Below are 27,379 nucleotides of genomic sequence, written 5' to 3' on the forward strand. Positions count from 1 at the left end.
TTCTCATTCTGAATCCAAAATACAGCACTGTAACAGCTACTGAGAAGAAATTAACTTTACCCTAGCTGAAACCAGGAGAGTTGCTAAGAGTTTTATCCCATTTGTTCTTACAAACCTCCTCAGATGGAGGCTGCACTGCCTCTGGGCAACCTGTTCCACTGCCTGACTGTCATCACAGGTAAAAAGTTCTTCCTTTCAACCATTCTATATCTCATTTCAATTAGGCTCGTTGTCTCTCGTTCTCCTGCCCCACACACTATGAAGATCCTGGCTCTGCCTTCTTGCTAACCTCCTCATAAGTACTGGTGAAATGCTGTTGATTCACCCCCAAACTATGTCTTCTCCAAGTTGATGAAGCCCAGGTCCTTCAGCATCTCCTTAAATGACAAGGGCTTCAGTGCACTAAGAGCTCAGGGGCCCTTTGCTGAACTTGGTCCAGTTCTTGTATGTTTTTCTTGTGCTGGGGACCAAAACTGATTGTAAAAGTTAAATGTGGTTGAACAAGTGCTGAAAATTTGGATGTAATACCTTCCCGTGATCTATTGGTTGTGTCCCTACTAACCTGTTTCAGGAGGCTGTTGGCCATTCTTGCTGCCAAGGAACAGAGCTGAACAGGGCCCATGTTCAGCTGCCCACCAGGTCCCTGGGGCCACTCCTGCAGAGCTGCTCTGCAGGCTGGGCTGCTGCCTTGGCACTTCCTTCCCACAGGCAGCCCTTTGCACTTGTCCTTGTTGAGTGTCATACAGTTCCTGTTGGCCTCTTCCTTCAGCATGTCTAGGCTGCCCTGAACAGCAGCCTGACCTTCTAGAATATCATCCATTTGTTCCCTTTATTTAGTGTAATCTGCAGATTCAATGAAGGCGAATTCCATCCACTCCTCCAGACTACTGATAAAGACATGAAGCAGGATGGGGCCCAGAAGACACCCCAGTGACACTTACTCCTGGGAAGGTGTGACCCATTAACCACTCCTCTCTGAGCCTCATCATCCAATCACATTTTCATTCATCTGGTTGTCCACCCATCCAAACCCCATTGTCCTAACTTGGTTTCACAAATATTGTGGTACTGTGGCAAACAGACAAGGTAAATGATGGTTTTTTGTTCTCCCCTTTTTCACAAATCCACTCATTTTATCACAGTTAACTGCCTTTTATTTTCTTAATCAAGAAGAAAATAGACAAGTTTTTTTTTCCAAAGTTGGTTAATATTTTTTTGTGCTACCATAAGGCTTCACAGTAACAGGAACAGGGTCTGCATCCTGTAAACAATGTTACATGGTTTTGGTTTTATTATAAATGTTTTTTCAGTGATGTCAAGTACTCGCCTGATCTCGCAGAGCTTATTGAAATAGGCACTACCAGTTATGCACTACTGAATCCTGGAATTGTCAGCATTAACTTAATTTGGGGCATTCATCGAATGTCTGATAAAGCAACAGACAACTTGTCACTGTTGATTCAGGACTTTTATCTTTTAACACTAAGTACCTGAACACAATGAAAACACAATATATTTAGCAAACCTTGGTACAACAACTTTTCAGTTAGAAACCTTTAGGCTGTAAACTTGTAACATTATTGCTCAAATAGCATTTAGTATAAAACATTTTTAAAAAATACTATAAATTACAAGATACATTTGTTTCCTGCAAATGCTTTTCCAGGACTTAACTTTGCAAGCCAGATATCTATGCAAATAGGAAATTCATGCTGGCTGCCCACAGTTTCTTTACGTTCTGTTAGACCTGCCTGGTGTAACAGAGTTTTACTTCAATGGAGTTTGGAGTGTTTTTGAAACATTCCAAAGGATTTCGGTAAAGTTTTTTTTCCTAATCTGTATGAATCTCAATCTACAGATTTTTCCTGTTCATGAACCTGTTATTCACCCTTATGTTCTTGGCATTACATGTAAAATATCAACAGTGTACAATATTCCTGCAATCTTTCATTAAGTGGAATCTTAAAAGTCACATTTCATTATTTCTCTCAGACAGACTGTTGCATAACATGAAGGATCAAGGTCAAATGATATATGAAGAGAGACTTTCACATCATTCAGATGGTTGTCCTCAATTTTGCTCTCTTTTTCACTACCTTCCAAAAAATATGAGAGATTCTGAACATTTTTCAAAATGAGTCTGTAGCATCCAGGTATATTCAGCTGTAATGGAGAAACTCTGAATTTGCACAACTCCAGCTCATCCTTAGAAAGTCTTTCATGGTACCATTGTCCAACTTTATTACTCGGATACTTGATACTATGTCCCACCATTGGAAGAACCACCTTCAAAGGAAAAAACAAAACAAATGTATTTGAGGTAACGCTCACCCATTCCCCTTTAAATAAATGTGATCATTTTAAATGTGTTCAAGCCTTGTGTTTTGGGGCCTGAAATAGTAAACCAGCAGTTTCTCTTGTGAAATGAAGCTGTGCATGGCAGGTATATTGAATGTAATTAAAGCAGAAAAAATAATCAATGTATTAGGATTCCTAAAACAAACTAGAAATATATAAATATGAATTTTCTTGCTTGCTGGGAAAAATACAGCAGTAAAGAGATTCGGTTGCCATATATTCAGTTGCCATGCAAGACTTCACAACTACACTCTGAAACTTTCAAAAATTAGAACGTCAACTGCTTCTGAAAGTTTTTCCCAGAAGACTGAAATCTTTTCCAAAGTATTCAGTTTCAGGATAAATATTGCCATGCTGCAAATGACACTGTATTTATTTCCACTACCAAGTAAATTTGTTATGAGAGTGAAGATTAGTTCACATGTGTTTTCTTCAATGAGCATTCTGGCAGGGAAGAAGATTGCACCAGATAAATTAGTCACATTATTTAAAACAAAGCATTTTAATCAAATAAAGAGATCAACAACTCAGAATTTTTCATACAGACTTACTTGGTATATAGAATATTTGTTAGCTGATTCTTCTGAAGCAGTGACTACATGGACCTGACAAGAAATTTAAGAAGAAAAAACCACCAACCTTTTAAAAAGTAAAAACATATGCTGTATTTTAGGAATTACGCACTGTACTCACAAACTTGCAAAGAATACTAAGGTTATTTAACTACTGCAAGGGAAATAAACTCAGATATGAAAAAATCTTAAGATATGCTTAATATAAAGTACCTTGCCCTTTACTACTTTACCAAGAAGACTGCTGCATTTTTTGAACAACTGTTACCAGTTTAGACCCAGCATCAGTGAAATTGTGCTAAACAATGCTTTGCCTCTGTAGCTGCAACAAGATTATCAGTTCAGTCTGAGGCCACCTTTCACCCTGGACTTACACTCAGCAATGTGCATAGGAAAGGCCTGATGTGGAGAGCAAGACTCAGATCTGCACTGACTGGTAATATGGGCACACCCAGAGCCCACTCTGAGGGTTTTCCCCAGTCAGATCCTAAGAAGAGCATTATATACCATAGAGAGTAAATCTTATGTGTATCATTTCTGACATTCTGTTCCTTCCTCTCACTTGAATAAACTGAACAGCCAAAACAGATAAAAGCTGCTAATCATTTGTCTAGCTCGTAAGTCTATTTATGGTGAAACAAAAAAAATCCTACATCATGTTTTCCAACTTTGTCACAAATATTAAATATTTCAATGAATGAACCAAAATAAAGGCATTAGAGTATGTCTGCTTATGTATTCAAGTGCATTAAGTTGTTTGGGGTTTTTTGTTGTTGTTGTTTTCTTTTTACAAGAACTACTTTGGGAAGACTCACCTTGTCATTTAGGGAAATGCTTTCATCATTTTCTTCCATGAAAACAAGATCACCCTCAACCACTTTTGAGCCATAAGTCTTCAGCCTATATGATGCTGCTTCATTCCAAATTTTACTGCAATAAGCATGGACATAGAATATGCGCAAGGAATGAGGAATGTTGAGCCATCCTTTGGTACAACCTTCATGATTTACACCATAGCGATTTAAAGCTCGTAGCAGCATCTTCTCTCTTACTTTAAATTCTGGCAGCATCACAAGTGTGCCCTTTGCATCTTCTGATATAAACAAAAATAACCATGTCAGTTATCCCTGATTATTCAAATATTACCTGACACTTAAGAAGATGAAATAATCAAATATGGAAAAAAGGTGTCAGTCTACTATCTCAATGCTTTGATTATTTCCTTTCCTTCAATGTGTCATATTAGACAAATTTCATCTCATATGCCTACCAGCACAGAACCATGAATTTTATTCTGTTTCATGCAGTATAAATTAAATTACCTGTCATTCAGTTATTTGGCCTAGTTTGAAAAAAATTTTTTTTTAGAAACTTACTTTATCACTCCAAGGGCTTTTTTTGAACCAGGTAACTGAAAGTAAAAACCAAGCTGTAAAAGAACATTAAAATCTCTACTTCTGGTCATTTGAAAATATGTATTTCACAGCAGGTAAAAAACATGTCTTTATTTTAAAGGTAAAAATTACATTAGCCTCAGGGAAGTCTGATCCTTAACCAAAATGAAAATACATTTAATTGGATTTGTGCTACATTGTATAAATATATTTAAAATTTTATGGGTTTTTTTTCATGTTACAAGTGATTACCTAACAAAGCCTTTTGCACTGACTTCTACATTTGCTTTCAGGAAAAGGCAAGCAGCTGCTTTCAGGGTCCATGTCAATGTTTTTCCATGCATCATACAGCCATGTACAGAACAGAATCATTCATCTTACATTTTTTTTGTGAAACCAAACATATCTTTGTCTTTTGAAGCTATATATCATAGTTGTTTTGTCAATCTACAGTGATAAGCAGGCTAATAGGTGTGGAATATTTTAAAAGAAAAATATATTTGCAGTTGAGAGCAACTTCAAATTGGAGAGAAAGTTCAGATAAATGATAAAAGCAATAAATATGGCAAACAGAGCACTTTACTTAGCACACTCCTGCCTTTGACATACTTCGTTGATTTTAGTTCAAGAAAGAAAGAAAGTAGATGTGTTAAGTGCTGAGTATGAGTTGGGTGCCACATTCCCGTATACTTCCCTCACTAGGGAGAAGAAGTTCACTATCCAAAAGCAGACAGATGGAAGGAGGCCAAAACTCCTCTGATAAATCTTAAGTCTTTTCCAGCATTATGATATACAGCATTTGCAACTCTGTTGAGTTTCACAGAATGAAGTGTAAGTGGCATAAAGAGTAGGAAAAAAAAGTATCTCCCTGTGCAGCAACACCTTACTACCTCACAATATCAACTCTGCATAAATATATGGACAATTTAAGTGGACATACCAGTTTGAAGAAAGTATCTTTTTGCATTGTTTACAGGATCATCAGTATCTTCGGGTGTGAAAAATAATTTCACAGCTTTCACCTTAAAAGAATAATTTTTTTTTTCAGTTAAATATAACTATTTGTCAGCTAAAGAGATAATCATGCATCCAATTCTGTCTTAACATATTCTGCAAGCTCTCAAAATTAAATCAGTTCTTTAGTGTCAAAGTCAAATTCTCCCTTTCACAGAAGATCCCATGAACCACAGAACAATGTGTTGTGTCCCTTCTCACATTAAAAACAGGTTTTAGTCACCCAGAAAACATAAGACAGTTTTCAAAGATCTGTGAGAAACCAGTCACTTTCTTGGTCATCCAGTTCAAACTTCTCCACTTGAAATTGTCATCATTTTATCCTGAACAGGAAGGCTCCTTCCTTCCATCCTGCATGCTTCCTGCAAAATTTAGACTGAACACTTTCCACAGTCTCATACAGAGGGGCAACCTTTTTTTCTTTTTTTCAATACTGTATTTACAGATTTTAAATCTGTATTAGGTCAGATGACACTGTGACAAGGACAACTACAGGAATCTCTGCTGCTTGCAACATCAGAGGAGCTGCTCAATTTGCTAGTACTTCTACCAACCTGCGACACATGGCTCTTGTCCTCCTCTGTACTGGACTGTGCAAGCACATACTGGCACATTTTTAATATTAAAAAAAAAAAAAGTTCCTACCTATTTTAAATTAAAGTAACTACATTAAAACTAAAGATTTAAATCATTACTCCTCAGGGACTGGCACCTGGTTCAACTGCTATCTGATGTCAGATACATCAATAGTAACTTTTATGGGCTGCCCTCAAATTTTGACTCTTCTATTTGAAAGATAAGTTTTCCTGACTTTTCTCAGAATCAAAACAAGATTAGAAGAAAAGGATACTCAAGTATCCTTTTGACTTTGTAGTGCCTGATTAGTCTTTTCACCTGTGACAAATACTATACCACATACATTTAAAAGTACATTACTCTTATCCTATGAATTATTACTTAATAAGCTCAGAACTGAGAGTTAGGGAAAATAGTCTAGGAATAATGGAAAGCAGCAATCTCTTTCATATAGAAAATAAATTACTGCAGTATTGAAAAAGCAAATCCTTTCTTATGAACTTATGTGTGTTTTTAAGAAGTAAACAGACCCCCAGCACGATAAAGAAGCTACAGTTTGGAGGCGATCAGGATCATGAATAAACACTGTATGAAGACTGATTCTTTTCAGTGTTTAAACCCTTTATGGAATGCAACCACTTTCCTGCCAAGTGGCATGATGACAATCCAAATCACATTCCAATCACAGACAGAACTATCACCCCAGAACTATTTAAAACTTCACTTGCTGTTTAAAAAAGGTTTTTATTTTCAGTAGGAATATCTTCATGCTTATGTTGTGATCTAGCAATTGCTTCCAGCACACAGATGCGTTTATCTCACAAATGAAATTGTTCACTGAGAAGGTCAACTCCAGTGCTAGATATTGCAACAGTAATATGAAATTCTCTTGACAGTAAGTACCCAAATTACAAAATGGAAATACCATATTTTCATTCAGTAAAGCCAATCCTATTTGATCTGTCTGAACAATTTGTCCTTGTCCAAACCGCTGAGGTCCGTAGTAATTTACAAAACCTTTTGTCTATAATGAGAAAGAATAAATAAATATGCTACATGCATGAAAGTACAATATGATTAATAAGACCAGGCATACAACACACATACATCTATATTTACATTCAAAATGCATAAAACCAGGACTTTTAAATCAGAAGTAACATGGAACAAAAGCATAACTCATAATTCATTACCATATTTTGGCACTTAAGTTAGAAACATCTAAAAAGATTATCAAGTTCTACCATTGTCTTCACATCATTAAAAAGGTCACAAGTAAATGAAATAAAATTATTTCTATATAGTTAATTATTATAAATACTACTACAGGTCAAGTCAAAGTAATTAAGCTTTTTAAATATGTCAGATCATGAAATCTCTACTCAAGCAAATGCAGCACAGGTAATGAACAGTAACCACTGTTGGATATTTTTTCTTAAAAACACTAATCTTTTTCACATGAGATAATTTCTATTATTATTGCAATATAAAGGTCAAGAATGAGCACTTCTGCTAACTGGGATTTTAAATCTCCTGATGAGTTCTAGGTCACATGTGAGAAGTAAAATCACAGTCATGTGACCCAAGGAGCACACCTTTTTCTAGAAAATAGTAAGTATACATAGAGTAGACAAACAAAAACATATGATATTTGTTTTTCAAATGGTTATTCAGTTAAAATTTTATAATCTTTGGGCATCTGTAGGTCCCATACACAATTCTGCTTTTACAGAAGATGAAAAATTCATCTTTTGGATTAATACATATCCTGTTTTGTCACACATCATCTGACCAGTAAGGTAAATGTAATAAAGCAAGGCACACAATCATAGGAATTTGTGTTCATTTTCCAAATAGCAAAACAAAACAAGTCAGATGGAGCAGAGAGAAGAAAGCATTAGAGTACCAGCTGAATGCTTTTCTCAATAATAAAATTAATTTCTAAAATACATGTAATGTATTTTGCTTTTGCACACTGGGTAGTTTTTATTCAAGACTTTATTCCTGGATTAATCTTCTTAAAGCAGTTTATATTATAGTTATTACTTAGAAAGATTGAGCAGGAAAATCAATACTGTAAAAAACATCTACAGGTTTTCCCTTCCATTATTTGCTTTTATTTTTGTTAGTAGTTTAAGAATGTCTGATGATAGGCGTTTTCTTCAGGGACTAAGGAAAACAGAATCAAAATCCACTGCATTTCAGGGGAATCTTCTTTCTCAGAAATGGACTTTCTACATATATTCACACCAATAATGTTTTTCACCCAAGCCAACCAAGCATGTTCCTCACATGACCAAAAAAGGCAACCAGCTGTCATGTGCACTGAGCATATGCATGCATATACACGTATTACATACACATTATATAGATGTGTAAGTACATTTTCCCCCTTCATCTGCCACAGTGAGACCCATCACTTTGGTTGGCCTCAGGTCTGTGCACCAATGGCTCTTACATCCATGCTCATTTGTTACTGAATTCCTCTTGCCTTTTGCTGCACCACTCTGGGGTCTCTGGTCTGTAACACAGAATCAATTCACTTGTGGTCCCTCCTTGGAAGGCACTTTTACTCCTGATCCCTTAAGCAATGCAGGAAAGACATAAAACTGCAAAAAGCACCAAACTTGGGAAATACTGCCATTATTGTGCTATTACAAACATTTTCCTCAAAAGTACTTTTTATAACAGCAAAGAATTAAAACTCTGTTCATTATCAGCAACCATGTGTCTTTCTTACCTCAACATTTTCCATTGCTTCAGATATTCTGTCCTTCAAATCTGCAGAAGAGTCATGACTGTGGTTTTGGAGATCTCTCACAACTATGTCAAAGTGATTGCCCTTCAGCTGACCAAGTCTGAGGTGCTGGTATGCTGAACGGATGTTGTATATTCTCATGCCCTTTTTTTCCATTTTGTTTCCAATTTCTTTCAACCTGAATAAATAATTGGGAGAAATTATGAACCATCCTCTACTAAAGCTATACAGCTTCCAAGGAATGTCTTATTCACCTTTGCACTGATATCAAAAACACTTAAATTAAAATGAGATGTCAAACAATTATTATAAGAAAACCAAATCAAATGCAGAGATAGAAATCTTAAAATTTAGTTATAAACCAGAAATGCTTTTTAAATGTTTGCATCATTGGCACTGAAATGATATTGACAGATGCTGGAATGAAGCAATTCATCAAACTTTCTCAAAGAAACTGCACTGAATTTTTGATTTTTTAAATTGAAAAACTAGTCATTTTTTTTACTCTTCATTCTTCAAAACCTGTTTTTCATTAAAGACAAAGGAAAAGGAAAAGAAAAGGTAATGTGCTCTAGCAGACTCCAAAACACAATTGCTCTTTCTCAGTCAGCCTTAACAAAAACAAACTCAGTGCACTGATTCTCTGGGTGTGCTCACATATGCTTGTAATTGGAAACATAGCTGACAGTTCAAATACTTGCCCTTTAAAATATCCACTCAACCTCTTTGTTCTTATGTGTAAATAAGTCATTCGAATCAAAGGAAACTTTCAGCATAAGAGCTTAAATTCTAAGCAATATTTCAATAACTTTATAACTGCTTATTTATAAAAATTATTTATTCTCCTGCTGTGTGGATGCATTTACCTATTCTTCTTCATCATTTAAACACTAATGCAATGTTTTGCTAATTATCTCTTGGACAACTAGCCTTACAGTCCCGTTTGCAGTGGAATTTTACCATTGACTTCAGTGCTAAGCTGCAATTCCCTAAAGCCACAAAAGATCCACTGTGCTCTATACAGGCAAAGGGAAGACAAATCAGTAAGAACATTCCAAGAGACCATACCATGTTGATACTTATTAACACAAAAAACTATGTGCTAAACTGATTGTACCCAGATTCTAAGTACCTCTCAGGAGTCACCTTCTTCACAACCATCGGTTGCAAAGTGATAGCCTTCTTATCTTTGATGCCAGTGTAACTGAAGTCTGAAGGAAGCACATCAAGTTCAGCTGCCAACAAGCCGATTGCTTCTAGCGTTTCTAGATTTTCTTTCTGAAGGGTGAAAGCTGAAAAAATCATCTCAGAATTATTAGGAACTTGCCTTTATGTTTCAGCGTTCTGCCATGACAGACGGGCAGGTTCTTCCCCTCAAACTGTAACAGCATGGAAACTGCAAAGAAACTGTCCTCCTACCCCACAAAACTAAAGTAAATGGGACTTTTACAGCACAGCAGGACAAAAAAAAAAAACAACGCTGTACACAAAACTCAGACCAACCAAAAACCCCTGATACCTTTAAAAATAGTACCTCATAAAATGCAACACAATTCAACAAACATGCATTAGTGTATTGCAGGAAACATTCTCTGTACCAGAAACTGCTTTAAAGAATGAGATCACAAGTCAAATTTGACCTTACTAACTTGTTCACTATCTAGATGCACCTCCTAAAATCCCACAATTACTTTCAAGGGAAAGCTATCACAGTGGGAACGCCACCTAGTTAGTTAGTGGCTACAATCAAAAGAATTGTAACCATTATCACCAAGCAGTTTATGTCAAATCGCTACAGTAACTTGATTCATGCATTTAATTCTCCAGGGATGTAACACCACTGCATTGATAATGATGCATTCAACATAAACAATGGGTTGACCAGGCCTATGTGTCATACAAAAATGATCCTGAGTTTCAGTCTTTCTAGAGAACAGCATAATGCCTGCCATCTTCACTAAAAATGTAGTATTTACCTGTATAAACATCTTGCTTCTCCTGAAAACCACCAGCAGACCGTTTTCTGGACCATTTTTTTTCTCGAAAACGTACCATTATTGACATATTTGGCTGATCATTGACATTTGTCACAGTAAAAGATTTTGTTTCTAAAAGCTTTCCAAATTTTCTATTAATAAAGTGATGAACTATTTTTCTGTGCTCTTTGTTTCCATCAGGCTCAAAGGAAAATGTAGAATTTTCTATCTTTGCATCTAAAAATTTAAAGAAATCACTTGCTTCCTTTTCAGTCACTAATTGACAAAGTTCTCTGTAATCAGGATTTCCTTTTACAATCATTTCATTGTCTTTTGTAACAGTGACTAGAAAGGGGAATTTCTGCCTAACGGCACTGTGTAAATCAGCTCGAATTTTCTTGTCCAGCCTACGTCCTAGCGAGAATTCCCTAGTACCAGCGTCCGCACTGTTTTCCAAGCCCCACGCATCCTTCAGATCACAGGCAAATTTGTTGAGCAGCTCGCTCACGGGCTTGTCGAGTAAGGACTCCAACACAGGGGCTTCCCCGAGGCCGGACTGCAGCTCGGGGTCTCCCTCACGCTCAGTTTCGCCAGGGGATGCAGCACAGCCGCCTCCCGCCCGGCTTGGGCTGCGCCCCGGGGGCCCGGGGGCGGCATCGCGGGGGCACCCAGGGGCACCCGGCCCGGGGGGCTCCGTCCTCCGCTTTTTGTGCTGCCGCGGGCACGGGCTGCTCTGGCCCGGCGGCGCTTCACTGGTCTTCTGGAGCAATTCAGGGCGGGCGTCCCTAAGAAAGAGTTCGGGCACCTCGAGCTCAGTCACTGCGAAGTCCCTCGGAGAGTTTTTGATAGTGCCGCGGAAGCCGGTGTGCTCGGTCAGGTAACTGAAGGAGGGCAGCATGGCGGCGGCCTTCCCCGCTCCCGCCCAGACCCGCCGCACCTGCGACGGGCGGAGAGGAAAAAAGGCAGGGGGGCGGAATAGAATCAACTGCTACAAAAAAGGCTGCTGAAAGCCGGGGAGGGAGGCTGGCAGGCAGGGATGGATACAGGGACGCAGGGATGGAGCGAGGCAGGGATGGAGGCAGGGAAGCGGGAACCCCCACAGCCTCCGGGAGCCGCCGCCAGGGGGCGCCACGACCTCCTCCTCCTCCTCCTCCTCCCATGAAAGGGGCCCAAGGACGTTACCAAGTTCCCCAGGCCCGGCGGGGAGAGAGAACGAGGCAGCGAACCCCCTCCTCGCGGCCGCACATGGTGCGGGCTGGAGGCGGGGCACCTTTCGGGCCGCCTTATGGGAAGGCCGGGTGGGAGAGCGCTTCCGCTGTGTCCTCACCGCGCTGGTGACGTCAGCGCCACCCGGGTTGGGCCCCCGCCTCCTTAAAGGGGAAGGGTTAAAGGTGCAGGGGAAGCAGCGCGCTGGTAACGCCTGATGAGGAGCGGGGCCCGCGGGGATCGTGGGTGCCGCGGCCAGGAGGTGACGGTGAGGGGAGTCCGGGTGGTCCCCGCCGCCGGCTGCGGGGCACAGGGGGCGCTCGCAGCCGGGAATGATGGGCGGGAGCTGCGCCGCTGGGGGCGGGCCGGGGGCGGCTGCCGGAGCCGTGAGGGCGGGGGCGGCTGTGGCGCCTCCTCGGGCGGCCGGGTCCCGGCGAACCGCGCGGGTAACCCTGTGTCCCAGCAGGAGCGGAGGATGGGCGAGCCCGTGACGGATTCCACGTACGTCCGCTGCCTGAGCTACGGGCTCGTGAGGCGGCTGGCAGAGTTCATCGACCCGCAGGAAGGGTGGAAGAAACTTGCGGTGGATATAACCAACCCTTCCGGTGAAAGCAGATACAGCCAAGTGCATATAAGGTCCTACATAAAAGTCCCGTAATGTGAACTCATGCATTGCCCGTTTGACATAAATACCACGTTACTCCCGTTTTTCACCCCATTACTGTAACTTGCTGCACTTTGCGTGCCGGTGGGCACTTGTGTCTTACAGTCCCGTTTCCTTAGGGAACTCAAGGTAATTACTCCTAATTGTTCTGCAGCTCAGTTTTTAGGCAAGCCGCAGAAAATTGAGTAAGGAAATTAGGATTAATTAGAGCTACAGACATAGGTATTTTTAGCAATACAGCACTGGTGGCATAACTTTCTGTAGCCTAAAGACTAGCAGACATTGACCTTATTGTGCCCAAGAGACAGCTGGACTGTAACTCCTAATTCACTGTTTCCAAGAAAATGTCCAACAGACGTGGGGAGCCCGAGGCCTAAAACCAACAAATTTACCTGCGAAGTAATGCTCACAATATTGTATGAGCACGTCATTGCTTGAAGGATTTGTTGAATCATAGTTGAAGCTGTTTCTAAGACTATGAGATTTTTAGATGCTGTATGTATCACCTTGGGATTCCAGTCTTTTCTAGTAATGTTAGTATTAAATCTTTCTTTGTCTTTCAGTAATAGTATTAAATCAGTCAGAATACTGGATCTCATTTTCTTCTTAATGCCCATCTCAAAATATTCAAAATGGGATGTGAATGCTAGATGGATGCAAAGCAATTACTTTTCCATTTGATCTGGGTCTGACTTTGTCTCTGGCTGACATTCTCATTTTCTGACATTAGTCCGAGGTGCCAATATATTATGGATCCTGAACAAACTGCTGAAGCCATGTATATGTGTTTTTCCTGTATTTTGCATGTTTTTCCCCGATTTTGCATGTGTTGGGATTTTTGGCTGTACTTTCAGAAGATTTGTGATTTTTGCAGTACATTCAGAATTTTTTTGTAATGTGGATTGTTTTTTGTCATTTGCCTTTAATCTCTTTCTCTTCATGCTTCTTGAGGTCACTTTTTTTTTAATGTTGGTCTTATCTTTTAAGGAGATTTGAGGCATTTGTACAAATGGGAAAGAGCCCCACATGTGAATTGCTTTATGACTGGGGAACCACAAACTGTACAGTTGCTGATCTTGTGGATCTGCTGATTAGGAATCAATTCCTAGCACCAGCAAGCCTTTTGCTTCCAGGTAACTGTTACTCTTGCACATTTTGTACTGTGTTCTTAGTTTTCTAAGATGCTAAAGAGCTTCACACTAACTTGAAAATAAGAAAGGATTAGGTTAAAATGACCAAAAGTGGATGTATTTTCCATTTTCTATCACTTGTAATAACAGTTTAAATAAGAGTTTCAAGTTTCAACAAGAGTGCTGAAGTTTACACATGGTGGCAGAATATAACCTTGTGATACTTACGTGTCTTCTAATTTTCAAAAATTTCAAAAATATTGGCATTAATATTACTTAGTTTTTTCTGGTTCCTAATGTAGTTAACACTTTCTCTAAATTCCCTTTTCAGAAGCTGTAAGGATGCCACAAGAAGTTACATTACCTCTTTCTTCACAGGAAACCTTGCCTATACATGAGAAACAGCTACCTGTACAGGAAAAAGAAGTGGCGTCTGTAAAGCCTGTTTTAGCTCAGAGTACTGAGAAGCAACATTCAGATCCTTCCTACTTAAGAGAAGAAAACAGCAGCTCACAGTCCAGTAACACAGGTAGACACTTACTTTGGTAGAATTCAGTAATATTTTTTTTTCTGATCTGTCCTTCACCCCATGTGAAATAAATCATAGCAATGCATGAGAGTGATGCCTCTTCCTGTCATGGTGCATCTGTGGGAAACAGCATCTTTTGTCTTGCCAATAAGTCGCCTACTTTGAGGGAAAACTTAACTGTTAATTAAATTGCAGTTTTTTGTGCCGCACATAACCCCATTGCCCTTTTCCAAGATTTATTTTATAGACTGTTCAGCATCTTATGCTTTAAAACTAGATTTTGTATGTCAAAAATGACAAAGAATGCTGGAGAAAAGATGACTAAAGAAGGCATTTTAGGAAAGTGTGTGGTTGGTCTGTTCCTTCCTAAAGGTCTGCTTCTGGGTTGCTGCCAGAAACATGATGTAATCTTGGTATATTTTTTATATTTAAGGCAGTGTGGCTCTCTGCGATCTGCTACATGCTTAATTTCTACTACTTGTATTATGAGTATGAATAAAAATACAATGAGATCGTGCTGCAGTGCTAGTTGTGAAGAAAATTATGCATAGCTAATTATAGATGTTTATCTGCCTTCCTTTTGTTTTCCTGGTATTTTCATCACAGAACTGGAGGTAGGGCTCCACTATGTCAGGTTTTATGTGGTGGCAAGTTTTTGTTTTAAGAGAACTGAAGCAGGAGACCTTGTTCCTTAAGTGAACACGTAGCTTTGTGCTAAATGTTAATGTCTTTCAGATTTCCAGAATTTTTTGTTTCGTGACTTGGAAAGCATTACAAATAATTTTGATGCCCGACCAGAATCAGCTGGAGGTAATAAACTGGGAGAAGGTGGCTTTGGCATTGTGTTCAAAGGCTACATCAACGGCAGAAACGTGGCTGTCAAGAAGCTCATTGCTGTGAGTTGCCCTGAGAATTTTTCATTTTAATGACTTTATAGTACAGACTTGTTTATCTTGTTTATCGTGGAAAGTGTTGAATGAGGCATTTCAAAGTGTTGTCACCATGTTAAACGTTAGTTGGGTTGAGAACCTTATCCTTAGCCCCATCAGTGTTGTGAGTCAGCAGGAGCTAATTCTTGCCTGCCCTGTAGCTCTCCTTTGAGGGGCTCAGGTGGGTTGTTGGGAAGAGCAGATTGCTCCCCCAGTTGTCTTCCACCCCACCCTCAAGAAGTGGCAGAAGTGAAGGGATCCTAAGGAGGTTTCCATTTCAGATGAGGATGGGTAAGATTCACAAGCTAAAGGTATTGTCACAGAATTTTAGTCTTCATTGGTTTGTGTGAATAATGAATTTTGTAATGAGCGAGTGCTATTAGGGGGTAACTGCAGTGAATGGAGTAGGTTGGTGGCTGCTGAAACTAGGTCCATTTGACCAGTAATACAGTGTTCCAAGGAAGTAAAAGTCATGTTCTGATACTTGAACTCAGTAGAAAATGTATTGTAAACACCTAACTAAGAGGCTTACAATTCCTTTTTTTTTTTTTTTTTTTAAATGAACAACTGCATTTTGTTACGGCCACTGATTTTTATGTCAAATACTTCTTTTTATAGATGGTCGATGTTAGTGTTCAGGACTTGAAACAGCAGTTTGAGCAAGAAATAAACATAATGGCAAAGTGAGTACATCATTATACAATTTTTGTCTTTCTAACATAGTGATTTTCATGTTAACTAAAAATGTTTCTTATACAGCACAATCACATTTTGTTTGTTTTAAAGCATCACCACAGAATCCTGGCTTTGTTCAGTAGAGGTGAAACAAGTAACTGGGAATCAAGTTCTCTCTGCCTTTTTTTATTTTTCCCAATAGGTGTCAGCATGAAAATTTAGTAGAATTACTTGGTTTCTCAAGTGATGGTGCTCAGCCATGTCTGGTGTATGAATATATGCCCAATGGTTCGTTGCTTGACAGACTTGCTTGTCTGGTAAGTGAAATCTTTTCTAGCTTCCATTTGCCTTACTTTGCTAAAGTCTAGGAGTCCGTGGAATGTCTTTCAAATGGAGCTGGACCGTGATGGCCAAATGATGTTTTACTACTTTCTTCTTGTGTTTTAGAAAAAAACACAAGTATTCTTCCAATAAGATTTTGTACAAGTGTTTTAGATAGATGAAAGTCAAATCAGGCAGACAATACAATGTCATGTACCGGTACTTGAAGTGTCACAGAAATTTGGACTGACTGTGTCTGTGTAAGGCTGTAAGGCAGTGCAGAGGGTGCTGCAGTCTTGTTCCCAGTTCTGATACTGGCATGTTCTCTGCTAGTTCCTGAGATTCTGCTTTGTGAAATTGCTCTTTGTTCATCGTCCTTGTGGTAGTGGTTATAATACAATGCTCAGTCTGCTTATCTCTTTCTGAAGTACCTAAGTAAATGTCACTTTCATTTTAAAAAAATATTGTTTTGTGTAATGCTTCTGATTTAATCAAATGGTGTATCTTTAGCCTTGGCCTTAAATAAATAATAAGTTGCTTTGGTTTGGTGAGGAAACTGTATCAAGGACACACAGTCCAATAGTAAGCCAGACTTAAGATAGCAGATTAGTGTCTGTGTTAGTTTGTTGAAGGAGTTCCAAAAATCTGCTTTATACTAAGCAGGTGCAGCTTCTGAGGTTGTAATCTGGTGAACATTTTAAATTGGTGATACTTCAACCACCCATGTCCCCAGACCTAAAAATGTTTGGCTTGTGGTTTTTTTCTGCACTGATCCTCTGATTGTACTGGTTCAAGTATCTATTTGTTGGAGAAAGATCTGGGCTAGGGAACTGATCAGGCTGATAAAATAATACTTTGTGAAAAAAATATTTAATTTTCACCTGGAGACATTTCCTCTGTAGGGCTGCACAAATACTTCTGCCCCACTGGGAAAGAAGTGGTGCTATGATGAGAATGAGTAGCAGTGCTTGGGGAAAAGGCTAGCTCTGTTCAGTAGCACTGCTGTCTCAGTTTAGATTGATTGATTTGCTTGCATACACTGCTGCATGTGCAATTATTTTATTTTTTTAACGGAATTAGTGCAAAAAAGAGACTAAGTCTTACCTAAGGACAGTGCAAGTTTATCTGTAGAAATGAGCAGTGCTTAACAAGGATATATATGAAAATGTTCATCCATGTAACTTTGGCCATTATCTTTTAAGTGAGCTTAAAAGATTGGTGATAATTGAAAGGTAAAGGAGAAATAACTGTGTCCTTTAAAAGGAAGAGACAAATTTATGACATAATTCAGGGAATCTAAATCAGAATCTATAAATCAGAAAAATTCTTTTTCTAATAAGATCAGATAGGGGAATAATGTACTTACTTCAATATGTGTTCTTGCTGATAACTTTATTTTGTGACTTCACTGGATGTGTTTGATGCACAGACTCTTGCTTGTGTCATCTCTGTGTCTGGGTGTTGAGCAGGCGAGGGAGGTGATAGAATGGTGAGATACTGTAATCCTCTTCCCTTAGCCACTGACAAGATTCAGAAGTGGTTTTGAAATGTAGGTGTCCTTACTTCTAAGGTTTAGTTAGTAGCATGAATAAAGCTAAACTCTGGAGAAATCCAAAACCACTGGAGGATTGACTTTTTGTTGTTAGTAGAAGCTGTGGATTACTTTGAATTATTTGCTTCAGGTTGAAGGTTCCCGTATCGGGGCCAGTATGAAGTGGGAGGTGTGGTAGATACAGACAGGTCTTTGCAGAGCAGCTGGCCTCGGAGGGTCAGAGTCGAACATTAACCAAAAACATTTTTTGTAACTGGCAACTTAATCTAAGGCAAAATGCAGGGAGAGAACGCAATGTGACAAATGCATGTATTTCTGCTCAAGTCAATTAAGAAATGTATGCTGGTAATATTTTTAATGATCTACTTGAAAACAACAAAACATAGCAAGAAGTCACTTTTGGGTTGGGCAGTTTTTGTATATTTGTTTTGGTTTATGTGAGCGTGTATATATATATATTTCAGATTTTTACTTGCCTTTCTCTCTTCTTAATCAAGGATGAAACTCCACCAATTCCTTGGAATATAAGATGTAAAATTGTTCAAGGTACAGCAAATGGCATCAACTTTTTGCATGAAAATAGTCATATTCACAGAGATATTAAAAGGTAAAAGCTACCAGACTATTGCTGGCTGCATTTTCACTTCTTCATTTTTCTTTTTTTCTACTTTGCCTTTCCCCTGTTAAAATAATTTTAGAGAGAACAAACTGCAAAAAGCATTGCTTCAGTCAAGGGCACAATCTTCTGCAAGTTACATCCATCACTACAATCTTGTCTGTGCTACAAGGACATGACCAGTACAGACTTCTAAAGATAATTATGGGGCTAGAACCACAGAATTGCTTAGGATGGAAAAGACCTTTAAGATCAAGTCCAACCATTAACCCAGCACTGCCATGTCCACCACTAAACCATCTCCCCAGGTGCCACATCTACATGTCTTTTAAATACCTCCAGCACTGGTTTCTCCACCCTGGGCAGCCTCTTTCACTGCTTCACCACCCTTTTGGTGAAGAAATTTTTCCTAACGCCTCATTTGAACCTCTCATGGCACAACTTGAGGCCATTTCCTCTTGCCCTATTGCTCGCTCCTAGGGAGAAGAGACTGACTCACACCTGGCTGCAGCCCCCTGTCAGGCAGTTGTAGAGAGCAATAGGGTCTCCCCTGAGCCTCCTTTTTCTGCCAGCTCCCTCAGGCACCAGACAGCTTTTCAGTTGTGAGGTTTTGCATTGTAATTGTAATTTGTGTTACAAATGTAATATATAAATTGTAATTTGTATCATCAATCTGTTGCTTTCAAATAGTGAGAACACACAAAGTCCCGTTCTTTCACACCTGCTTCTAATGAATAAGCTGCTGTTGAAGAACAATTAATTTTTAAACAGGGAATTTCTCAGATGAAACACACCTTTTTTTTTTTTTTTTTCCCTTTTCTTAGAACACTTCTTCAGAGTGTATGCTTTGATTTACTCCTATTTTTTATGAGTACAGTAAAATTACTTCAGTCAGGTTCATGAAGTTCAGGGTTCTTCAATGATAATAAATATTCACTGTTTGTTATACCAGAGTTTTTTTCTATGGATATCAGACTCAGAAAAGGTGAGTGTTTTGTTGTAGGTTTTTTTCTGGTGTTTTTGTTGTTGTTGTTTCTTTCCCCTTTCCTGCTACAGTTTATTACGATTTTTATTACTGTTTTTTTTTTAAAAAGCAGCCCAAATCTTGGAAGAAAAGCCCCAAATACCTTTCTTCTGAGGGTTAAGAAGGAGCCACTGACCAATTGGGTGTCATGCAGGAATGTTTCAATAGCTTTCTGGCTTCTGGCAACTCTGCTAAATGCAGGCAACTTCAGTTTTGTGACCTTTCAGCTTGTGAGGAACAAGCTTTTGCTTCAGCTGCCTCATGTGTGTGCTTGCTGCTTTGACAGTTTATATTTCTTCTTTCTTCCCTGCTTAAGCCTCTGGAGAAGTGTAAAGACTGGAAGGGATGCACTTTTACCTTACTCTACCCTTCTAACTGCTGTGAGTTGATCATATTAGAGAATTGGGATTTGGGGTTTTTTTGTTTGGATAACATTTTGCTTGTAGTATGAACAGTTCAATTAATTAGATTGGTACTGTTAATAGTGCTGCCACTCCCAGATAACACTAAGATGAAGAAACATCTAAGAAGATTAACTTCAGTCTTCATTTTACTGTGACATGGGAAAAGCATAAACACACAGGCACTGGAACAGCTTCTCTAGGCTAGAGGGGACCTGATTTAATGGATGTTCTCACAGTCGTTCATAGTTTTTTGGATTAGTTATGCCTAGGAAATAGTCCATTTCTCTTTTGAAGCTTGAAACTTGCATTTGTTGTGCTTTTTGTGGTGTATCCAAAAAAATGACCACATTTTGGACTTGACTCAAGTTGATAAGAAGCTGAGATTTATGAAGTTGTGATCTTGTTCTCTTTTTTTTTTTTTTAAGAAGTTGAGCTTTAAACAGGAGACCAGTTGGTGGATGATGCCTTGACAAGTGTTTGGCCTTTTGTAGTGGTCATATTTACAGCAGTTCTAACATCACATGATCCATTGTAACTTACAGCTGTGTTAATTTTGTTAGAGTTTGGTGAACAAGAGGGAAGTTAGAAATACAACTTTCTAGTAAGTGTTATATGTTGTATCAGGCTGTGTGGCTTTCTTACAGATCCATTAAGGGGATCAGAAAATGAGGATTACATAAATATTAAATCAAGTTATTTTAAAATGGTTCTAAATGGTACAAGTTTAAAACCCAGTAGATTTCTGCTGTAATTCATTCCACTGAGTATTCAATGAAAGCATTAAGGACTTTGAGATGAGCCTCCTTTGTCAGGGTTGCTTTTTTTAAAGGAGAATAAAAGCTGGGGGTAAAGTGAAAACATAGCACATACATTATTCTGGCAGTAATAAGTTATCTGGTTTTCTTTCCAGACAAGAATAAGAGTATTATTACTCATTTGGCACATGGTTGACATAGTATTAGATAATAGGTATAAAAAGCCTGTTTTTGTTAGTTCTGAGCAGAGATTTAGACTATAAGAATTACACTGTGATCCAGTACAAGTTGATCAGAGCTAAGTATTCTCTATTGTCCCTCTTAAAGCCAAACCATAAATGTAACATAATTGGTCTGTTACAAGAAAGTTTTGTTTTTCTAAGGTTTGGGAGTAGGGGGAGTGTCTAGTTTTTTCCTTGTGTTTTGTTGTTTTGCCTTTTTTTTTTTGGCGCATGCATGCACACACAAGAAAAAACATGGACGGATCTTGCAGTCAGTTCTTCCTTTATTTAGAGCAATGAATTTTGAAAATGAGCCATTTCCAACAAAACAAATTTACATAATTTGTTATATGAATAATGTATAAATATCTTAGCTTTCAAGATAGTCAAAATACCAGTTTGCATTTGGTTACTAAAGAATTATTAGTCTGTCATAAAACCTATTTACCGTACTGTTTGGAAAATTTTCTTTTTTTTTTGTTTTTTCCCCTCCCTCTCCTCTCCACCAGTGCAAATATCTTATTAACTGATACATATGTGCCCAAAATTTCTGACTTTGGCCTTGCAAGAGCATCTGTAACATTCACACAGACAATCATGACTGAAAGAATTGTTGGAACAGCAGCCTATATGGCACCTGAAGCTCTGCGAGGAGAGATAACGCCTAAATCTGATATCTTCAGTTTTGGAGTAGTAAGTAGAATGTGGGAGCAGTGTATGACTTCTTTTGTAAATGATAAGAGCACACATAATCAAGTATCTGAAGTTAAATAATTACTCTGGTCTATAATTTTTCTTTTTCCCAGTAGATATTTTCTTAAGATAGTGTTTCTAAACTTTGATTGTTTTAAAATCATTTGAATATGTTCATTTGCTGCATGAAAGACCAGAGTAAAATAATATTCCAAGTTCTAGCTAAATGCAGTTTGAAGTGGTGTGGAACGTTGTTTCTGTTTGCATGGTATTGCACAAAAGTGTAACTCAGACTGAAAAAGAAAATTCAAGAAAATGGTCCAAAATTACTGTGTTTTACAGTATTCAGCACCAAAAATACAATGTCCATGTTGGATTTGCCTTAGAGCTGAGTACAAAAAAGAAATGAACTTTCTATTTGGAAGAATAATGAATCCATTCTGAATAGATCCAAGACCCTACTCACTATTGACCACTTCCTTCATAGCATTTAGTTTCACGGGCAGGTATGCCCAACACTATGTCTGAACAGTTTGGAAATCCTTCAGTCTTGCTGTGAAGGAACACCATGTAGGGCGAGAATAACTTGTGTTGAAATTTGTAGGCCACACTGCTAATAACAGTTAATGAAAATAAAGGTAGGAGCAAAGATAATTAATTTTATAGGAAATCTTTGGACAAACACAGATCCTGGGAGTATTTGTTGACAGACTGGAGGTCATGCTCCTTTTTGCAAATCATATATATGCTAAGGCTTATTCTGGGCTTCATCTTCTGTTCTGATTTTTCTTCCTCCTAGGTCTTACTAGAAATAATAACAGGTCTTCCTCCAGCAGATGAAAAGCGGGAGCCACAGTTGCTGGTATGTTCTTTATTCTTTCTCCTCCCCTCCCACTGCGCCAGGATCACTTTATGTGAAATCATAGTTAACAGGTTCTGAGACAATCAAATTAGTCATCAAAATATGTAGGTGTGAAAACAGCTTTTATGTCAGTCTTTGTCTTAGAGGTGAGGCTGAAACTTTTGTCTCTTGGCTGGTAGATTTGTTCAGCCCTCAAGGTTGTCATCTTCTAATCTGATACTGGAATTCTTTGTTTTGGTACTGCTTCTTATTGTAATACCATTGTACTCTATTAGCATACTCTCATATACCCTCATAATTCCTCATTCCCTGAAACATTTTGAACTGTTCATCTCAGTTGTTTCCTTATGATTCCGTATCAATTTCCATCTTCTTCAACTTTACTGATCATTTGCAAGTACCTTATGCTTTTAACCTTAGTGAAGTTGGAAATGTAAGGGCTTTTTTTGCAGATTGGAAGGTGGGTTGAATTTTCTTTTCTTTACTATTCAGTTAGTTATTCAGTCTACTAATTAGGAAACTAATGTCTGAGAGCTCACTCTCTTGAATTAAAAACCTTACAAGACTCTTCATAATTTAGCCTTTCATGTAGCTTAAAATTAAGTTCTGAACTACTTAATCCAAGGTTTTCCTAGAATAACTTTTACATAAAGACTAATTTATTTCTTAAGTATGAAATAGCATTGAGGTCTGGATTGATTTTGTTCCATACTGTTTGGAACAGTATAAATCACTTTCTTCCACAGCTTTAGGAATACCTGTGTATTATTAATAGATTTTTTTGTCCTTCTAAGGTCTATCTTCTGGAGTAGCATAATAATTATCATGTTGAGCTTGTAAACACCTTGGAGAACTTGGGTTTTTTGAAGTGGGCTTTTTCAGAGATAGGATCTAATAAGGAATATGACTGGTACAGTTTATCTTTGTAATGTACTTTTGGGAGCATAAAAAGAATGGTCACTGTAAGATCATATGGCATCGTTAGCTTGAAAGGAAAATTTTGAGGTATTTGAATGTTGGTCAGCAATTTCAGACTGATCCATAGACAAAGGCAGAAGATCTGCCTCTACTCATTGCCTCTTATTTATTTATTTATGCTTCCTCAAACAGTATGTTTGATTACAGATAACACATTTCAAGTGTGTTGGAACTGAGGACTTTCGGACTAAACCAGTCAGATTTGAAACTTGATTTCAGAATAAAAGTTTCCAGTAGATACAGCAGCCACTGAGACTGGAGATAGAAGTTTAGTTTACAGACAGACATTCGTTTACAGAAAGAGGCTTTATAAAAGTGATTAAAAAAATTATACTAACTTAAGCTTGCATATTTGTGGGTTATTAAGTAAACATAAGATATTTTGTTGATTGTACCTCTTCTCTTACAAAGGAGACAATACTAGAAAACTGAGCCTTAAAGTGGAACAAAGTTAAATCTGTATGATGCAGCTTAAATTTGCTGTATGATGTTGTGTTAATTAAAATTATATACAATAAAAATAATTAATAAAAATTTATAGTTCATTTATACTCTCACAAGCTGTTCAGATACTTAACAATGTTTATCTGCTTGTTGGTTAAAATTCTCTTGCAGTTAAGTATAAAGGATGAAATTGAGGATGAGGAAGCAACTATTGAGGATTATGTTGATGAAAAGATGAGTGACTGGGATGTACCTTCAATTCATAAAATGTATTCAATTGCTGAGCGGTGTCTGAATGACAAAAAAACCAGAAGGCCAGACATTAAGATGGTATGTAGTCTTGCAGATAAAGGCTTATTTGGGCAAGTGTGTGTGTGTGTGTCCCCTGTGTGTGGTTACAGGATCAGTTAATCATATTTTTGTCTGTTCTCTTGCAGGTCCAACAGCATCTCCAAGAAATAAAAACTTGATAATGTGTTTCTTCTGATACACAAATGTTTCTGTAATGGAGTAGAGACCAATACCAAATATTTAGTTAGTATTTAGTGCAACATTATCAGCTTTTCTGCTTTCCAGAACTTTCTGGACACATGTAAGGTGAGCTGTTGGCCTGTCAGCAGCTCTTTCACATATCCTTAGCCACTGGGCCCTTAACATGAGAACTCTTTCTTGTGTTAACAAATAGCAGTGCTGGTACATCATCTTCTCCTGCGGCTTTTTTAATGCGTTTCCGTACTAGAATCTATTTGATTATTTTTATTTCCAAATATCAAGTACGTCTGCTGCAAGGGCATATGACTGTAACAGGGGAAAATGTTTTTTCTGCAAATTGCTTTCCTGATCAGGTGTACTAGACCTTGGTCTATTGAAGGCAAAACCATTTAATAGCTATAAATGGTTCTTAATGTTGTCTTTTTGGGAAGTGACAATAGTATTACCTGCTTAAAACAAGCTTCTACTTAATATTTTTGCTTGAGAGTTCATATTAGCATGAATGGTCTGGTAGTGCTAGTGAATGTGATTATTATCAAAAAGTCTTCTTGGCATTAGTTTTAGTCAAATAAATGCTGCAAGATATTTTCTAGGTTGTGTTTTCCTTTCAAGGATTCCTGAGCAAAACAGTTATCTTGCTGTGCAGATGCATTTGCACTTGCAAATGCTTTCTTACAGTGATCTCTATGAGGACAAACCATTTAATTTTTATTCACAGGAAGACTATCAGCTACTTTGACTATTTCAGGAGAGGATTGAGTATTTTTAGTACTTTAGGAGAGGATTCCATATGGATTATAAATACAGATGGTTGCTTTTCTTAAAGGGGTCAGAATAATGATGTTAAGACCAATTCTGCATTTTACTTAGTCAAATAATGAAGCTATTTTTAATATATATATGTACGTATATTAACTAAATACAAAAATACACTTCTAAAAGTATAACATGGAAAGCTTTTTAAAATAGAAACATTGACAGATCAAAGCAGACTAAAAATGGAATGAAAGTGACTAGTAAGATTCCAGATACTTTGGACTAAGTAGGAACATATTACCATTGTAAATGAAGGATGTTGTTTTCATATAAACTCATTTTGCACCTCATGAACTTTGTTAATAGCTATGGGATAGGAAAATAGTCTGGCTTACGGTTAAATTTGAAATTCTGTGATTATGTGTGACTTCATTCAGGAATATATATATCTCGTTGCAGGAAGCATGTGATTTCTAATGTATTGATATCATTAGATTTCTGGCTATTAACTCATTTTGTATTCCCTTTTCAAACTGCTAGGTTAATTTAGAAAAAAGGATCTACCTAATGGCTTCTAGCTTTATTGAGTGTGAATTGTAAAAGACTGTTAACATAAATAAAAACTCTGCATTATTACTTCTTTCTGCTGTTACAACTTTGAGCCTTGGAAATAATCATCATTTTATGTTGCTTGCATTTCTGTTAATAACATTATGCTAATGTCACTGCCTGGAATAAAGCTGGGCTTGTGGAGAAAAAAGCTGCTATAAAGCTAAATTAGAATAAAATCTGCTGAAGCCATTCTTCAGTTTTAAGCATCTCCAGCTTGAAGTGAAACACTTCACACTTATGTGAAAGTGTCTTATTAGATCACGTCTGCTTTTTACTATTTCCTGGAGCTGGAGTACATTCATAGTGTTGTCCAGAAGTGCATTTGCTGTAGCAACTTCCTGGTCAGCTCTGTTCACCTCTGGTGTGATAGAACATTTTTATTCCTGTACCAACTGTGATATTCTTCAGTAGTAGGAGAATTTCAGCTACAAGCATGTGAGTTCCTGCTCTGTTATACTGGACCACACTACTATTTGCAGTGCTGCTCTCAGCAGTGAGGTTTTGGCAGTAGTTTTCCCTTCCTCACTGAAAATGAAGCATGTTAGCTATCATTTCATACAATTTAGAAAAAAGTTTTGAACTTTAGTATTATTCTAGCAAGGAATGAAAATATGAGGGGTTAATTAGCTAGTTTTACCTAACTTATGTGGGAATTATTTTCTTTTTGAGGTCTTCATACAGTAAAGTCCACAGCTATAGACACAGAGGATAAGAGTAGCTGACTTCAGTTTCCTTTGTTCCCTACAAAAATATTAAATTATCCTAGAGTACATACTCCTTTGTGTTAATTACTATGATAAGGCTTTCTAGGACACAAATCAGTAACTTGAGTCATTCAAGATATTTGTAAGGGGATGATCTGGTTTCATAGAACTGGAGCTGAGAGAAATCCAGTACAGTTCCTGGTGGGTGAAGAAAGCTCCACATGGGACAGAGATAGGGCTAAGCTGGCTGGCCTACATCCTGTCTCAGCAGGCAAGGTGCCATGGAGGGCAACAGGGGATCACTATGCTCAGTGAAAGAGCCAGCCTTTTGCACGTTAAGGGTCTAGAGAACTGTAACATAAAGCAATTTAGTCACCCAGAGAAGGACAGATGAATGAAAAATACCAGGAGTGATTAACTGCAATTCCAAGATTTAGAAAGCAATAGCAGGATGAAAGCAAATTATAATGATCCAAAGAAAATTGCCTTTTTAAGAGAACTTCATAGGAAGGGCAACAGTTCTCCCCTTGACTACAGCAGGGGTAACAATGGCTGTTTACAGGCCGGAGCAGAGGCAGCTGCACAGCCCTCAGGCCAGGAGTGGCTGCTGAGGAACAAAAGCAAGAACAGGATATGTAGCTAGAGATACTGCACTGGACTATGATAGCTTTGTATAGTTTGCAACTCAGTAACTTTGAAAAGAATGTAAGGCCTTCCTTAAGTTATTAAGACTCTATTAAATTTTCTTAGATCAGTTTGTCCAGTTGCCTTCTGAGCCAACACACCAGACATAGCACTTCATATTACTGAAATGGGAGATGTTTCATCTTTATATTTGGGGGGTCCAGCTGGGAGTTTATTTACCACTCACTGACCAAAAGGCAAACAAAATTGTTTCTGTGATTCCTGGTTACATAGAGGCCTAGCCTTTTCCCTCCTCATATCTTACGCCTGTTCTCTTACAGCTCTGACTGTAGATAGCATTTGGCATTAAAATTATTCCCTTAAATCCTAGTTCACATCTTCAGATTTTCTTCTTTCAATTCCAAAATTGCTGCATCACAAATATTTCCCCATGGGGATGTGTTGGCAGGACAGTTAAGAGAAAAGCCAAACCAGTAAATGTTCTTTTCAGCTTGAACTTTCAGGGCAACAGGAGGTCTT

The 27,379-nt window shown here is 38.1% G+C and overlaps 2 protein-coding genes across 11 annotated transcripts; one reads left to right on the forward strand and one right to left on the reverse strand.

The window, feature by feature from the left end:
• Positions 1 to 1,146: 1,146 nt before the first annotated feature.
• Positions 1,147 to 11,789, reverse strand: PUS7L (pseudouridine synthase 7 like). 4 transcript variants are annotated; one of them, XM_039571707.1, is made up of 8 exons: positions 10,649 to 11,786; positions 9,805 to 9,964; positions 8,655 to 8,850; positions 6,840 to 6,938; positions 5,265 to 5,346; positions 3,746 to 4,023; positions 2,910 to 2,963; positions 1,147 to 2,286 (listed from the first exon to the last, which is right to left on the reverse strand). In XM_039571707.1, exons 1-8 carry the CDS (start codon positions 11,544 to 11,546, stop codon positions 1,963 to 1,965), a joined length of 2,091 nt encoding a protein of 696 aa, XP_039427641.1. In that variant the 5' UTR covers positions 11,547 to 11,786; the 3' UTR covers positions 1,147 to 1,962. The 4 variants fall into 4 exon arrangements, with proteins under 4 accessions (XP_039427641.1, XP_039427643.1, XP_039427642.1 ...); XM_039571710.1 differs by having other exon boundaries at positions 2,198 to 2,286; positions 2,910 to 2,997; positions 10,649 to 11,789; XM_039571709.1 differs by lacking the exon at positions 6,840 to 6,938 and having other exon boundaries at positions 10,649 to 11,787.
• On the forward strand, positions 11,435 to 25,539 carry IRAK4 (interleukin 1 receptor associated kinase 4). 7 transcript variants are annotated; one of them, XM_039571714.1, is made up of 12 exons: positions 11,435 to 11,525; positions 12,321 to 12,490; positions 13,506 to 13,651; positions 13,980 to 14,177; positions 14,913 to 15,073; positions 15,725 to 15,789; positions 15,984 to 16,098; positions 18,152 to 18,261; positions 21,184 to 21,367; positions 22,167 to 22,229; positions 23,823 to 23,981; positions 24,089 to 25,539. In XM_039571714.1, the coding sequence occupies exons 2-12, from the start codon at positions 12,330 to 12,332 to the stop codon at positions 24,119 to 24,121; spliced, it is 1,395 nt and encodes a 464-aa protein (XP_039427648.1). In that variant the 5' UTR covers positions 11,435 to 11,525; positions 12,321 to 12,329; the 3' UTR covers positions 24,122 to 25,539. The 7 variants fall into 7 exon arrangements, with proteins under 7 accessions (XP_039427648.1, XP_039427645.1, XP_039427647.1 ...); XM_039571711.1 differs by lacking the exon at positions 11,435 to 11,525 and adding an exon at positions 11,960 to 12,122 and having other exon boundaries at positions 12,318 to 12,490; XM_039571713.1 differs by lacking the exon at positions 11,435 to 11,525 and adding an exon at positions 11,960 to 12,116.
• The last annotated feature ends 1,840 nt before the right edge of the window (positions 25,540 to 27,379 follow it).

Source organism: Corvus cornix, chromosome 1A (genome assembly GCF_000738735.6).
Source record: "Corvus cornix cornix isolate S_Up_H32 chromosome 1A, ASM73873v5, whole genome shotgun sequence".
NCBI classification, from domain to species: domain Eukaryota; kingdom Metazoa; phylum Chordata; class Aves; order Passeriformes; family Corvidae; genus Corvus; species Corvus cornix.

Coding starts and splice junctions, on each gene's coding strand:
- PUS7L (XM_039571707.1), bottom strand. CDS start 11,546: ATGCTGCCCTCCTTCAGTTACCTGACCGAGCACACCGGCTTCCGCGGC. Junction 5,347..6,839: donor CTTTACTGAATGAAAATATG/GTATTTCCATTT, acceptor TATTCTTTTAAG/GTGAAAGCTGTGAAATTATT. Junction 4,024..5,264: donor AAGATACTTTCTTCAAACTG/GTATGTCCACTT, acceptor TGTTTATATCAG/AAGATGCAAAGGGCACACTT.
- IRAK4 (XM_039571711.1), top strand. CDS start 12,072: ATGAGGAGCGGGGCCCGCGGGGATCGTGGGTGCCGCGGCCAGGAGGTG. Junction 15,074..15,724: donor CTGTCAAGAAGCTCATTGCT/GTGAGTTGCCCT, acceptor TTCTTTTTATAG/ATGGTCGATGTTAGTGTTCA. Junction 23,982..24,088: donor GAAGGCCAGACATTAAGATG/GTATGTAGTCTT, acceptor GTTCTCTTGCAG/GTCCAACAGCATCTCCAAGA.